The sequence below is a fragment of the Neofelis nebulosa genome, chromosome 8, assembly GCF_028018385.1.
Source record: "Neofelis nebulosa isolate mNeoNeb1 chromosome 8, mNeoNeb1.pri, whole genome shotgun sequence".
Lineage (NCBI taxonomy): Eukaryota > Metazoa > Chordata > Mammalia > Carnivora > Felidae > Neofelis > Neofelis nebulosa.
In genome coordinates this window covers 50,773,197-50,789,282 of record NC_080789.1, presented here as the reverse complement: position 1 = coordinate 50,789,282, position 16,086 = coordinate 50,773,197, and the positions used below count along the sequence as shown (strand labels likewise).

The window sequence follows — 16,086 nt, the reverse complement described above, 5'->3', positions numbered from 1 at the left end:
CATGCATGTTCTAGTATATACTTTTCACTCTATGTTTGAATGATTTCTCTACTTGTCTCCGCCATTCGAATAGGATCACCTTGAAAATAGACATGTTGTCTTCATATCCCCAGAACAATGTCTGGCACCTCGGGGTCTTTGGTAAACGGCTGGACAAATGAGCGAGAGGATAAGTGGATGTTGTTAGCCCGAGTCACAGTTCCGAGGGACGCAGTCTCTAAGAGAGCCTCGTGAGTCACTGTCCCGGTGACTCTGAGGTCTAGTTTTCTTCCGCAAGGTGATGTAAACCCAACTATGGCTCACTCAAAGAGTGACAGTAAGACCCGGGCTGCCACCGTGGGGACCAGCAAACCTAGAGCATCCTCCCTCCACAGCGCTGAGAGTGTCTGAGTCAGCTTCAGGCTACACTTCCCACTCCATCTGTCTTCTTGGGCTTTAGCCCAACTGGCAGTTGTAAGGTCCTACAGCTTAGGAGGGTGATAACCACCATTGATGCTCAGGCCATTTTGGAGGTGGAAGCATTCCAAGACCCTCTCTCCTTGAGGCTGCTCCAGCTTAGAAAGGAGCAACGGGAGTGTTTAGCCAGAACAAAAACTTTCTGAGAAGAAAACAATGCAGGATCGCCAGTAAGTTTCAAAGTGAGCCCAAACAGATGTTAATGATATTATAAGAAGCTTTTATATCGCAACAGAAGGTTTACAACTATTAGCGAAAGACATGAAAGGGGGCCGGCCTACTTGTTTGTTCTGCTCGGCTCTAGTTAAGAAAATTAATGGGACCACAGAACAGATGCAAAATTGCAGCGTTACTTATCTACAATGTTATTTTCGGGCGTCTTGAGTGTTGACTATTTAACCAAATGAACACTATCCGGCTTGAATCCATAATGGCAGCTGCCTCTGTGACCAAACGGGGGGCCTGGATTTGGGAGAGAGCCCTTGGAATGCATAAACGTACAGGTCAGTCAAAGTTCATTTCAACTAAAAGCGACAGAATTCATTTCACGGAGTATGGCTATGTTTCTTGGAGGACAGGACAGAGAAAATAAACCATTTAGAACAACACCCCTTACAGCTTCCTACTCTTGTGTGGTCATTTTATCTGGCCACTAAATAGTGTACCAACGGAGCTCCAAGGAGTTGCTGAGTGTCAGAGAGGAGAATTTGAATTTCTTTTGTTATGATAATTATATATGTATATATAATATATACATACACATATACATATACATATATGTACATACATACACATCTCCACATTACGCTGCTTTGTGACTGTGCTTCTCAAAGTGTAGTCTGGGGACTAGGAGCTTCAGCATTATCTAAGAACTTGTTGTAAATACACATTCTCTTCACCTCAGACCTATAGGAATCCCCAAGTCTGGGGGGAGGAACCCAGTCACCTGTGTTTTAACAAGACTTCTAGGTGATTCTGACTAGAGTTTGAGAACCAGTACTCTGAGGGGCACCTGGGTGGCTTAGTTGGTTGAACATCACACTTTGGCTCGGGTCATGAATTCAAGCCCCACATTGCACTCTCTGATGTAAGCCTGTCAGCGAAGAGCCCACTTTGGATCCTCTGTCCCCTCTCTCTACCTCTCTCCTGCTTGCACTCTCCCCCAAATAAATAAATATTAAAAAAAAAAGAAAACCATTACTCTGAGATCAAGCATGAAAAAAGGGAAGATACCCCCCCCCCGCCCCCCTTTTTAAAAATCTATTATAGGTTCTTTCTTGAAGCCAGTCTTTTGCCAAAACCACCCCTTAACCACTGCTCCTAGCACAGCAAGGATCATTCTTGCTTGCTTGTAATGGGGACTTTATGCTACTTCAGTCTAGATTTGAGGGGGAGAAAAGCGAGGGGAAATTACTGAAAAAAAAAAAAATGAAAGCTCCAATCTTTGAAGGGCAGATTTCACTGGTACTAAAGCTATCTGTGCACAAGGCTCTGTTTGGAAAGGCATAAAGGTAATTTGCTTTTGATGGGACAAATTGTAGCCTGGAAATGTTTCTCTATATAAATTAGAGCCCATGGAGGTAAAATATTGCATTTATGGTCTCTAAAAACATGCTCTATATTATAAGAGAGGTCTCTTGATCTGCAGATCAAGAGAGAAATCGCTAACAGCTATAAATTTGATTGGCACAAAGGCAGTAATACAGAGCACACAGGCCCTTAGGAATTATTTGGCACACATTTGCAAGTCTCCACCTATTTCTTCCTTCAAGTCCCCAAATTCTCAACTGTTTTGCTTCAGGGCTGCTTCTCGGCTAGCCACTCTCCCTCTCTTCATTTACATTGGATCTAGACACCATCAAAAAAAGACAATAGATTTTATTTCAAGAGGGTTATTTGCATCTTTGGGGACCTAAGGATTGGGTAACAGCCCTTGTTTTGGAGCCTTGGACCCAGGCAAGAGCCATCTGGCTCTACTTGGCTTATCCTCCTGTGGTAATGAAAGATGACAAACACAAAAGCTCCTGAAGGCAGGATGGTCACTGAACATCGTGGGGAGGGAGGGAGGCAAATCCCTACAATTCCAAGGGTTCCAAAAGATTTGGACACCGTAAAATAGAGCTAAGATTAACGTAAAAGCATCCTAATACTGGCAGCTGGTAGTTAGGATTCATTGAGCCCTAGTAGGCACCACACATCACTGCTGCACGCTTACATGTATCACCTCCTTAGATCCTTGAAAACAGCCATGGGAAATAGGCATTAAATGGACGTGTACGGATGAAGAAACGGATGCTCAGAGAATTTAATTTTCCCGTTTCCCAGCTTGTCAGTTGTGAAGCTAGCCTAGAGCTCTTAGTCATTTCACTCTCTTGCTCCCCAAGGCTGGACTAGAAACAAGAGTTGATTCAGACCCTTGAGTGTGCCCCATTCTTCACTAAACAATGGCAATCAGGTCATCACTGACCAAATACTATGGCCTCACTCCCCTGCTTTAAGTCTTTTAATGGCTCCCATTGGCTTCTGGAGTAAGGTTTGAATTTCTTAACATGGGTTAGGACTGTAATGGTCTGGCTTCAGTATATCTTTCTACTTGCCAACTACTGAGTCCTTACACATCATTTGTGCACCGGCTACATCTGTTACTAGGATGTGTCATGCTTTCTGATCTCCTGCTTTGGCTCACTGTCTTCTGGTTAATTCTAACAACACCTCCCAAACCCTTTCAAGACCAAAGTGGTTAGAAATCCTTGAGCTCCCCAGGCTCAAATGGATGCCTCCATATTCTCTTAACATTTTGTGCTTACACCTAGCCCATTCATCATACTATCAATTATTTTCTTCTGTGTCTCATATAAGGTGGTGACTGATTTGGGGGCAGGGATTGTGTCTTTTTTTTTTTTTTAATGTTTTATTTATTTTTGAGACTGAGAGAGACAGGGCATGAGCAGGGGAGGGGCAGACAGAGAGGGAGAATCCGAAGCAGGCTCCAGGCTCCCAGACGTCAGCACAGAGCCCGACGTGGGGCTCGAACCCATGAACTCTGAGATCATGACCTGAGCCGACGTTGGACACCCAGCCACCTGAGCCAGCCAGGCGCCCCGATTGTGTCTTTTTTAATCTAAGAACTGGCTGACCCTAACACCTCATACACATCAAATACATGCCGATGGCATGATTGAATGGAAAACAAAGACTTTAACAATTTTGAGAGTAGGTCTACCATCTGCTTGGGTAAGGTACAAGGCAGAGCAATAAAATTAGTGTAACGGGAAGACGTGCCCACATTTTGAAGCCACAGCTATTAAATCCAACTGCAGTATTGCTAGCTTAGGAAAAGAAGTTCTATCACGTGTGGTTATAAACTTTCTGCAACTGATGAGAGCAACAAGGATTGAGGGGGCAGGGTCAAGGAAAGCACTGGAAGACTCCCAGAGTACAGAAAGTCCAACATGAATATGAGCAACATTTTAGGGAGTGGAGACTATATGCTGAATTTTGCCATTTTAAAACATTGAGACCAAGGATGGTAATAATTCACATCACCAGTTTAATTTCAGATTAAGCACAGCATCAAACTTCCCAAATCAGTGACTTGTTATGATTAATGCTTACTTCCCATTCATTTAAATCTTGCTGAATGATAAGAACAAAGGTGGAGAACGGCATTTTAGGAAGCAGTAGCCATAAAAATAGTCCCCATGTATTGAACACCAACTGTGCCAGTAAATATTTCTATTACTAAGTGACAACTGCTCCGTAAGGCGAGTATTGCTGTCTGTACATTACTGAAAATACAGCGGAATCTCAGGTTGGTTCAGTAGCTTGCCCAAACTCACATAGCTCAAATGTGGTGGAACTGGACTTTAAACTCAGGCCTGATCTTAAAGCATTGTGCTCTTTAGGACCACATAGTCTGCCTTGGACTAACTCATTTTGAATCATTTCCTCCCCCACTCCTTGCTCTGTTCTGAGTAAGAGTAGTCAGCTACTCAAATTACACAGTACTTTACATCCTCATGTTGGAAGAGGATATAGAAACACTTAAATTCTTCCAAATCAATGATCAGATGGTAATTTTCAAATAGTGGTCTGTTATAAAAACATGTCTGAATGAGTATATATTTTCATATGCCAATTCGAGAAAATCTGGTTTGGGTAAATATGTCTCTCACATCTATACTTACAGTCTTATTTTGGGTAGGTGCACAGTTTTCAACGGAAGGATTTAGAATTTTAAAAATAGGACCTCCTTGGTGCACCTGGGTGGCTCAGTCAGTTAAGCATCTGACTTCGGCTCAAGTCATGATCTCGCAGTTCATGAGTTTAGAGCCCCACGTCGGGCTCTGTGCTGACAGCTCAGAGCCCGGAGGGAGCCTGCTTCGGATTCTGCGTCTCCCTCTCTCTATGTCCCTGCCCCGCTTGTTCTCTCTCTCTCTCTCCCTCTCAATCTCTCTCAAAAATAAATTTAAACAATTAAAAAATTAAATAAAAATACGACCTCCTAAAAAAATTTAAAAAAACTTAATAAACATGATAATTACCATAATACTAGGCAGAGGGATTGTAGGGTGAAAGGGGAAAGGGGGGAAAGATGAACTGAAGGAAAGAAGCAATTGAAAGTAAGATCTGACTCTCCAAATGCTCAGTTATTGTTTCTGGAACTCCTCCTGCCTGACATGTCTGCACAGCCTGGTGTTGGAACTGGGAACACCGCCAACTGTGAGCACTATACATATTCATCTCTGGCTTGGGTTTTTTACTCTGCAAGGAAGGTGGCTGAGATCTGCTTAGCTTGGCAAATCATACAAAATGGGTTTCTCCACAGAGTGTTGCCTCTTCACTAGGACACAGCCCAGACTGATGCTTGAGGCTTTATCCTTTTTGGAAATAAATCCCCCAAAGAAAGTGCAATTGAAGGATGCTTGTAAAGAGAAGAATGCAAACGTTGGTACAGAAAATCAGTTGCTTGAGAAATAATGAGTGGAAAATTTTAAACATTGGTTATAAAATATATTTGAAGACAATCATCCTTACCAGCTCTGCTGATGGATGCAACTACCAGTTTGTTTTAGCTTTGGATAGGAATCAAAATCACATGACCACAAACTCTAGATCTAGATGGCTTAATTATAGAAGATTCTAGAGCACTGACAATAACTCATCTTTGGTTGGAACGAAGCTCTCTTAACCACTCTCTCTGTAACCATTACTGGATTAACTGATTCTCCATCCTCTTTGTAAAATGTACCTTTCTTTTTTTTTTGAATTTTTTGAATGTTTATTTATTTTTTGAGGGAGAGAGAGAGAGAGAGAGAGAGAGAGAGAGAGAGAGAGAGAGAGAGCATGAGTGGCAGAAGGGCAGAGAGAGAGGGAGACACAGAATCCAAAGCAGGCTCCAGGCTCTGAGCTGTCAGCACAGAGCCTGACATGGGGCTCGAACTCACAGACTGCGAAATCATGACCTGAGCTGAAGTCAGAGGCTTAAGACTGAGGCACCCAGGTGCCCCTAAAATGTACCTTACAATGCCATCGAATGCTCTAGTGTAATAGGTCTCTCTCTCTAGTACCTCTGTGAATCTCTGTTCCTGCTAACAATTGTGTTGTAAGCTTAAAAATTTAGTCAATTTTGTTTATTCCCAAGCTTGTTGATGTTAGTTTTACTAGTTTTTGTAACTATGTAATCTGATGAATCTCACATAACCTATGAAACATGAGTACAGTGGTTCTATGAAAACAAAATCGAATTCTTTGGAAAGATTCAATAAGGGAGGTTGTTAGGCAAAAATCTACTGTTAATTCTGTAGAAGAAAAACTTGAAAATATTGGGCAAGTAAAAAAATCTAAATGGAGTAAACATTCAGATTAAATTCTTTAAATTTTCACTATGTTAAAACAAAAACAAAACTGGAAATCATGAACTGTATATTATATGTATGGCTTAGGAAACCAAACAAGTAAAAAGACTTGTAACTGTGATCAGCAGAATGATATTCATAGCAAAGAAGTTGGCTTCACCCCCGAGATTGGTAAAATTTTAAGTTAAATGTTTATGCTACCCATAGCTATCATTTTCTGTTAATTCCCCACATTAACTGCGTCGTTCAATTATGGACTTTTTTCAATCAGCTCTAGGTTCTTATCATAATCAGATAAAAGACCCTCTACTGCTGCTCAGATTGTGTTCCTTAGACCACAGTAGGAAGGCTGCTAGAAATGCAGAGTCTTGGGCCTCATCTGGGTGTAATATCCAGGAACTGTGTTCTAACAAGCTCTTCAGGTGATTCTGAGGCCCTTAAAGTTTGAGAAGCCCTGTCCCATTGTGTTCCTCCATTACTGGAAACACTACCAATGAATACAGCCCTTTTAGAAAACAACAGGATACTTCCAATCCATGAGCATGGAAAATTTTTCCATTTCTTTGTGTCTTCTTCAATGTCTTTCATAAGCTTTCTATAGTGAAAGATATATGATTTCACTCATATGTGGAATCTGAGAAACTTAACAGATGATCATAGGGGAAGGAAGGAAAAAATAAGATAGAAACAGAGAGGGAGGCAAACCATAAGAGACTCTTTACTTTTTTTTAAGTCTCTACCTCATGGAAAAAATTTTTTTAAATGTTTTATTTTTATTTTTATTCTTTGGAGACAGAGACAGAGTGTGTGTGTGGGGGGGGGGAGTGAGAGAGGGAGACACAGAATCCAAAGCAGGCTCCAGGCTTTGAGCTGTCAGCACAGACCTCGACGTGGAGCTCGAGTCCATGAACTGTGAGATCATGACCTGAGCCGAAGTCTGATGCTTAACTGACTGAGCCACCCAGGCGCCCTTATAAGAGATTCTTAAATACAGAGAACAAACTGAGGGTTGTTGGGGGTGGGGTGGGGTAAGTGGGTGATGGGCAATAAGGAGGGTGCTTGTTGAGATGAACACTGGGTGTTATATGTAAGAGATGAATCACTGGGTTCTACTCTTGAAGCCAAGACTACACTGTATGTTAAGTAACTTGAGAATTAAAAATAATTAAAGAAAAAAAAGAAAACAATACAAGACTCATCAGGAATCATGAGAAGTTCCTTTTTACTCTTACTCAGCAGTTCTACTTCTAAAACTATTTCCTAAGGGAATAATTCAAAAGAAGAAGAAGAGTTGAGTAAAGATATCCATACGTAAAGATGTCTGTGATTGTACTATCTACAATAACTGGAAGCCATCTAAGTAAGAAGAGAAAAATGATAAATTACAGACAGACAATGGTAGATATTAAGTGTTTGAAAAGTGGGTAATGTGCTTATGAAGGTGTAACACACACTGATTATGTAATACAAATATCAACTAGAAAATGACTAGTTCCATTGTGTTAGGGTAGTATTGGGTGATGCTTTAGTTTTCACTTTTAAACACTGCTTTGATACAGTTGCAATAATGTTGTATAGTAAAAATCTTAACTGTACAATTTAAAAGCACCCCTATTGAAAATTCATAGTACCCTCTTAACACACAATTTAAAGACCCCTTTAACTATGTAAGACTCTGCTGCAAAGTCACTAGCCAGCTGTCGCATGTAAAACATCAAGATGTCATATCTTTTGTGACAGACGGCAGTTAGAGAAATCAGTCTTAACTAAGAAGGCTATCAATACCTGAATTATCTTCATCTTTGCGGATTTTGAGCTTCACCAAGTCTTCACATTGCTGGAGGATCTGAACCGCATCTTCCATAGAACAGTTGTCCAGCCGGATGTTATCTATCGCAAGTAATTTATCTCCCAGTTCCAGGGTGCCAGTCCTGTTAGTAAATGCACAGCGACACATGATGAATGAGCACTCACCCTGGTCATTTAAGAGGCATTAAGAATAGTGTGGCAGTAATGGCAGTCTTTAGAGGGAAAGACGTCCTCCAGCTATTTTTAAATTGCATTTTATGAACAAATCCCTTTTTTTCCAGTCTTGTTTTGGATGGCTGCCATGACACCAAATTTCAGAGTATTAAAAACATTTTTTTTTAACTGGTTTCTTCAAGTCGTCGAGGACAGCTATATAAGCTTCACTCAGGAATTCTAAGTTTCCCAGGAAGGGAGGTGAAGGGGCAGGGTTTACAGACACTGGGAGTCCTCATGCTTCTCCGCATCGGTGCACTCCTTTTCTTCCTGGGCAATTCCAGGTACTAGGAGAGGGCTGAGAGACGGTGGGCGAGACTTAGTGGATGTCAGAGTCGTGGTGTCCCTGCCCTTTCCACCTGTCCCGGGAAACACACTGTGGCTGCCATAGGGAGAAAGGGTGAATCTGATGCTACCTATCTGCGAGGTGGCCCCTGAGAGTCTCACACTGGCCACGGACCTCTGCAGGTCTGTTGAAAATATTCAAGGTCCATCATGAAATAAGAAAAATAATGAGAATGGATACGTGTTTGTGCATATATGCACACACATACATATTTGTAAGGAAGGTTATGTTTTGGGAAGGACTATCTTTCATGCATTATGTCTGTGGCAGAGATTGCTAACTGCTTTCCTGCATCTAATTTCCTCTCTCTTCTTCTGGGTCGCTCCTTGAAGATGCATGTCCCAGACTCCCTCGACACCACTCTCACTTCCCTTTCATGGCTAGAAAACCACAATGACGGGAGCAAGCGGGTGAGGATGGCAGGATTGCTGCCCTAGTCCTGCACTGCCTGCCTGCCTCCCAGCTGTCACATGAGATACAGTGCAGTCTTGTCTGACCCAGTCTGTTTATGAGCCTCCCTGTCATGGCATCTGAGCCTATCCCGATATACCTAAACCCATACAATGTCCTTCCTGCTTTTTGAGCATTAGAGTATTTCTTTAATGAAATGACTGTGATAATAGAAGGGTTTCTTTTTCTTTTCTTTTTTTAAGTCTTAATTGGACAATAGAAAGTTAAGTCTTACATAAGTATTCCCAAACATTTAAAAATATTTCGATCTGGGGCGCCTGGGTGGCACAGTCGGTTAAGCGTCCGACTTCAGCCAGGTCACGATCTCGCGGTCCGTGAGTTCGAGCCCCGCGTCAGGCTCTGGGCTGATGGCTCGGAGCCTGGAACCTGTTTCCGATTCTGTGTCTCCCTCTCTCTCTGCCCCTCCCCCGTTCATGCTCTGTCTCTCTCTGTCCCAAAAATAAATAAAAAACGTTGAAAAAAAAAATAAAAAAAAAATAAAAAAAATAAAAATATTTCGATCTGTGACACTGAAAGTTTGAGACTCCCTGAGTTTAATGGTATATGGGCCAAATAGGACATTGTTCTAGGCTCAGGGATCTGGCTTGGCTAGGGAGGACATTCGGGCATCTCGCAAAGCTCTCCCACAAGCTATTATCTCTATGTGGGGTGTTTCATAATTGGGACCATAAGTAGGACCACTTCCAGTTTCTTAGCTGGAAAATGAAGAGAGTCAGTGAAGGAGAACCTATGATAGATTCGGGAAGGACCCTAACAAATATTTTCAGGTGATTATTATCTACGGTGGGTACAAAAATAAATAAATAAGGTGGGAGAGCTACACAGTCATTGCATGAGAAATGTTGAATATAATCAATTAGTAGTGGCTGTCTGGAAAATGATTCATTAGGAAGGTCTACCTTGGGTGTGGAAAGGGTCACTTCTACTTTAATTAAGGAAGCCTTACACCCAGCTGCCTCAGTCGTTACAGCATGTGACTCTTGATCTTGGGGTCATGAGTTCGAGCCCCACACTGGGGATAGAGTTTACTTAAAAAAGAGAAAAAAGAAAAAAAAAAAAAAGAAATGCCTTGGAATGAACCAGAAAATTCATTTTCCTTACCTATGTGCCACACTGCCTTTCTTGATATCTGATATGACAAGGGGATCTCCTGGTTTTCTGCTGGATGGTGCTGTAATAGCGAAGTTAGAATAGTCACATCTTTATACCCATGATTCACCCACACTGTACATTTCCAGTTTGTAGCAATGGTTAATGCAGGTACAGTTTGTATGCAAAGCAAAGATGCTCAGCAAACAGATTAGAAAATGTGCACATTACACCTTCTTGATATAAAGATATTTGTGTTGAAGTATTTACAAACTTAAAAACAAAAGCCCAGTCATTAAAAATTTTTTTTACTGTTTATTTTTGAGAGCGACAGAGAGAGAGACAGAGTGTGGGCTGGGGAAGGGGCAGAGAGACGGAGACATGGAATCCATTGCAGGCTCTAGGCTCTGGGCTTGTCAGCACAGAGCCCAACACGGGGCTTGAACTCATGACCCGTGAGATCATGATCTGAGCCAAAGTTGGACGCTTAACCAACTGAGCCACCCAGCAGCCCCAAAACAAAGTCATTTTAAATTTGCAGTTGGAGAAAGCGACTGCAGAACTTCCCATCAGGTTTAAATCTATTTCAACCTGTGATTCCCAAGAGAAAGGTGAAAGGTGAACACCCCAACTGGAGAGTATCAGACACAACTGGGGGCTCCCCTTCGGGGTATTCACATGTGCTCCCTTCTCCCTTCCCTTCTTTTTGGTGAGGAGACAGCACTTTTTATGGGACCATGCCACGTTACTCAAGGGGATAGGGCTGGAAAGTGGATGAGATTCACTGATTTAAAGTTCTTTTTTTCAGAAGGAAATCTTTTGCTAGATAGACAGTAAATCTTAAAATTTTGCTCACACATTCACCCCTAGAATGCTCTGAAATGTTCTGGAATGTGACTATTTTGTTTTACTGAGAATAGTAAATATTTGGTGTGACTTAATTACATGTTTATACATATGCATATTCTAAATATATACATGTAACTTTTATCGAGTTTACAGATTATTCCATTATCCTGCACAGTGGTCAGTTTTGGGCTTTATAACTTCTCTTAGGGATGTTTCCATTTGATGAGGCTCAATACATTTGGTATTGAGTCTACCTTAGATTTAATCCTGAAAATGAACTACAGCTCACGTAAGTACAAAAATACCATCTCGATCTAGAAGGTTTGCATTTAATGTAGGAGACTGATAATTAAAATAACCCATAACGACATTTATAAAAAAAACAATTCGCCTCCGAGAGAAGAGGTTTTACCAGTTTGAAGTATGTTGTGATTTCCTTTTAAGGATCATTAAAAGGCCCCTAAAGTAAGATTTTATTATAAACAGGCTGATCACCCCATAATAATCATAGAACCATATCATATCCCATAATCCCATCTGAATCCCAGGAAAATGTTTATACTCAGGAACAGATGGTTTAATATCTCAACACAACATTGAAAAAAAAGCAAACACATATACCAATACCTTACCCGCTGTCTAAATTAGTCCATAGTAAACGTTAATGGGACTTCATTCAATCGTGATTCTTAGCTTCTAGCAAAGTATGCAAAACATTCTATTCACTACAATTAATTCATAATTTAAACCTCCACTCAATGATCTGATATAATTCCGCTAGAGAAATAGAAACATTGAGCATTTTTACACACGTCATATTTCACAACCGCAAATTGTTTTGGGCATAGGGCACAAAAACAAAAACTTTGTTATCGCCAGAAAATACAACTTCTCTAGCATCTGCCGATGAATTTACACTGTATTTTGCTGAGCCGTAGTAACATCGTAGAGCATTCAATGTTTCCCTTGGTTTTTTTTTTCAACGTTTTTTTTTTTTTAATTTATTTTTGGGACAGAGAGAGACAGAGCATGAACGGGGGAGGGGCAGAGAGAGAGGGAGACACAGAATCGGAAGCAGGCTCCAGGCTCCGAGCCGTCAGCCCGGAGCCCGACGCGGGGCTCGAACTCACGGACCGCGAGATCGTGACCTGGCTGAAGTCGGACGCCTAACCGACTGCGCCACCCAGGCGCCCTCCCTTGGTTTTTAATAAAATCCATGTTCCACTGAAATGGTCTGATATGAAATAATAATGGAGACAACAAACTACACCAAACCCATCTCTGTCATCATTGCAGCAGAGGAAACTAGCACTGGGGCCTCCTGGACAAACCCACACAGCTTTGCAGAGAGGCTTGACAGTCATCATGGTGTGTAGGCACATATGGCGGCCATTCTCACGTTTACTAGATTCTTCTCTTTTTCTTTTAACCAAGACCATAGCTGAGGCTTGCAAAATTCATCAGGGTAGAGGCTCACTGGAGTCATAAAGCCGAACCCAGAAGTGGGTCCAAATCTGTACGAGCTCCTGTCACCGTCACTACCATGCCTAGCAGGCATATTAAATGAATGTGGCTCTGGGAGCCCAGTCATTGTTTGCACACCCTAGTATAGTAAAACCTTGGAGTGTGAGTAACTTGTTCCGCGAGTGTTCTGCAAGACGAGCACACATTTCTAATACGTTTTAACTTGATAAACGGGCGATGTGTCACAATTCGAGTAGGATGTGACACCGAACGTCAGGTGATCACAAGTGAGCCAATGGTGGTTCTCTCTCTCTCTCTCTCTCTTGCTGCAGGATTATGGGTGATCACCTCCCATGCTCGGATGCTTGGTCTCAGGCTGCGGTGTTTGGCAGATAGCAGTGATTTTTCAGAACGCTGGAAGGTGCCCAAAACTGGCACGAGTGTATTTTTTTGTCATTTCAAAGCAACTATGGACAGTCCTTTACTTTCCCATTCAAGAGTAAGCTTAGGAATGTTTTGCTTCATTCTAGGTCATCGGATAGGTTCCTTGTTAAAGTTGCATGGAAAGAAAAATGTCCCATTGACCCAACAGATAGCAATGATTCTGTTAGTGATAGTGAAAGTCGTCCTACACAATAACTCTCCTCTCTCTTGTCTCCCCTCACACCAGCCACGAAGGTTTTCAAAGGTAATTGCAGGTTAATTTATTTTTCTTTATATTTTGTATTTTCTTTACTATTTGGTATTATATTACAGTATTGTAGTCATTTTTATATGAATATTTTGGGGTTGTGGAACGAATCATCTGAGTTTCCATTATTTCTTATGGGAAAACTCGCTTTGATATACAAGTGCTTTGGATTACAAGCATGTTTCCGGAATGAATTATGCTCACAAACCAAGGTTTTACTGTACCATGTTTTAATTCTCCACTCTTTGAGAAGAAGTCACAAACCAAGCATCCTTTGCTTGCCTTGTGATGCTTTAAAAAGCTAGATTAGTTGCCAGCATTTAAAAGTTAGTAGATTTCATGTGTAACTTCTTTTAAAAAATTAGGAAGGCAGAGCACCTGGCAGGCTCAGTCAGAAGAGCGTGTGACTCTCGATCTCGGGGTTATGCGTTTGAGCCACATGTTGGGTGTAGAGATTACTTAAAAAAATAAATATTTTAAAAAATTTAAAAAACATTAGGGAGGCAATATGGTATAGTGATTAAGAGCCAGGAGTTGGCAGCCAGATGCTTGGGTTCAAAATCCTGGCCCTACCACTTATTAGCCATGTGCAGTTGAGGACATAGTCTTTAGGTACCTTAGTATTCTCATGTCCAAATGGTGATGACGAATAATAACAGTACTTACCTAGAGGGTGTTTTTTTGTTTTTTGTTTTTTTTTTAACAAGGATTGAGTTTTTACATTAAAGCGACTGGACCAGTGCATAAGCAAGTGTACGTGAGCATTCACTCTAATGATTATCTATCAACACTGGACATGTTCCAACTCCTCCCTTGGATGGAGCCTTCAATTTCCCATTTGTCACTGTCCTCACTTGGATGGGTCTCATTCACTGACTTGCCTCACTCCTGAGGGCTTCGGAATTTGTGACCCTTTGAATGAGAATACACCAGCACTCAGTGCTTCACATTTGATTGGAGATCTCCACAGAATCATTTGTTTAAAACATACTTATTGAACACCAACTCTGAGTTAGATAGCTCTGCTCTGGCCACTGGCCATGAAACCCCAGAGAAGTTGGATCGCAAGGAGAGGCAGGGCCGGTTAAATCTCATGAAGTTCTTAGGCATGAAGCTCTCTTTTCCGCCAAGTGATTCCAACTGGGAAGGCCATACAAGCACATCATATGGTGGGGAGGTTACACTAAATGGGTCAGGGGTGTGGTCTAGCACAGAAGGGTAATGCATGGTTATTAAAGTTCTGAAAAAACCAAAATGCTTTCACAAGTGCTTGAAATCTCAATATCAATTGGTCACATGTGCAGAACTGAAAGCCTAGGACAAAAGAGGCAATGACAGCTGTTTCAAAATCCAGTTGACAAGAGACAGCAATGACAGCTGTTTCGCAATCCAACAAGAGGAGGTCCCTAGAAATTTTATCCTAAATCACAAGTACCTGTTTGTGTAACATCACAATGATCGACATTTCCATGCTGCCCACAGACGTACATTCTTGATCCTCAAGAGGACACTACCTACTCTACTGCTTCTCAAAATCTGCATTTCTATTTTTTACTTTTTATATCAAAATTATACATGTCAGATTTCTGCAAGAGCAGCCCTTTACTTCCGACTTCCCCAGGTGCAACTTTTGGCTGTTGCTCTGTTGGTAAGTAACATACAACTGTTACTATTTCATTATGTTTCAGTGCTAGTCATTGACCTTCTATTACGAAAGATGGGGAGTTCGTTCTCTCCCGCTCTATACCAACACCACACTCATATATGTTGCTTATCCTGTGGGCTCCCCCCATTCTTCCAACACAGTTTTGTCTTAATTTTTCATAAGATCAATATTTTCCTCAGACTATGTAAACAGTACTCACAGACAAGTCATGTCGCATACCATGCCTTTTCATAGGACACGTTTTCCCTGTAGTCATCTGTTGTCTTGGTGTCTTTGTTTGCTTAGTTTTCTTGGCTTTATCATGAATCCAACTCCTCAGATTTCCCAGATTATATAAAGCTCCTCTTAATATGTAAAATCAGGGGCACGTGGGTGGTTTAGTCGTTTAAGCATCAGACTTCGGCTCAGGTCATGATCTCACGGTTTGTGGGTTCGAGCCCTGCATCAGGCTCTGGGCTGACAGCTCGGAGCCTGGAGCCTGCTTCGGATTCTGTGTCCCCCTCTCTCTGCCCTTCCCCTGCTCATGTTCTTGTCTCTCTCTCTCTCAAAAACAAATAAACATTAAACAACTAAACATATATATATATATATACATATATATATACACACACACACTGTATATATATATATACTATATATATTATACAATATATATACTATATATACTATATATGTATAGTACATATATACTATGTATATATAGTATACTATGTATACTGTATACTATATACTATATATACTATATATATACTATATATTATATATACTATATATACATGCTATATACTATATATACTATATATACTATATATACACTATATATTATATATACTACATATATATGTGTATATATATAATATATATATACTATATACTATATATATATATATATATATATATATATATATATATACTATATACTATATATACTATATAATCAGATGAGGGATTCTAGCAAAGGTTCACAACCTGTCTGGGCTGTTTGCTTCATAGGGTTGCTACCCAGATCTTGGGAACTTCCTTCCCACAGACCCTGCGAACCCAGATAGATGTTCTCTTGACTTTTGTTACACTTATTAAACATGGAGGCCATTAGACTGAGGTGGCTCTAATGTTGTGCTGGCCTATAGAAGCAAACCAAAATCTCAGCCTGTCAATGTCTTAAGGTTACACA

The 16,086-nt window shown here is 41.0% G+C and overlaps 1 protein-coding gene across 12 annotated transcripts in view; it reads right to left on the bottom strand.

The window, feature by feature from the left end:
* Positions 1 to 16,086, bottom strand: part of GRIP1 (glutamate receptor interacting protein 1) — a 684,772-nt gene that overhangs the window by 48,660 nt on the left and 620,026 nt on the right. For all 12 annotated transcript variants that reach the window (XM_058742105.1, XM_058742097.1, XM_058742104.1 and 9 more), the window contains 2 exons: positions 10,255 to 10,324; positions 8,100 to 8,245 (listed from right to left, as the gene is read on the bottom strand). In XM_058742105.1, the coding sequence (XP_058598088.1) occupies positions 8,100 to 8,245; positions 10,255 to 10,324 (216 nt within the window). The remainder of the gene's footprint in view (positions 1 to 8,099; positions 8,246 to 10,254; positions 10,325 to 16,086) is intronic.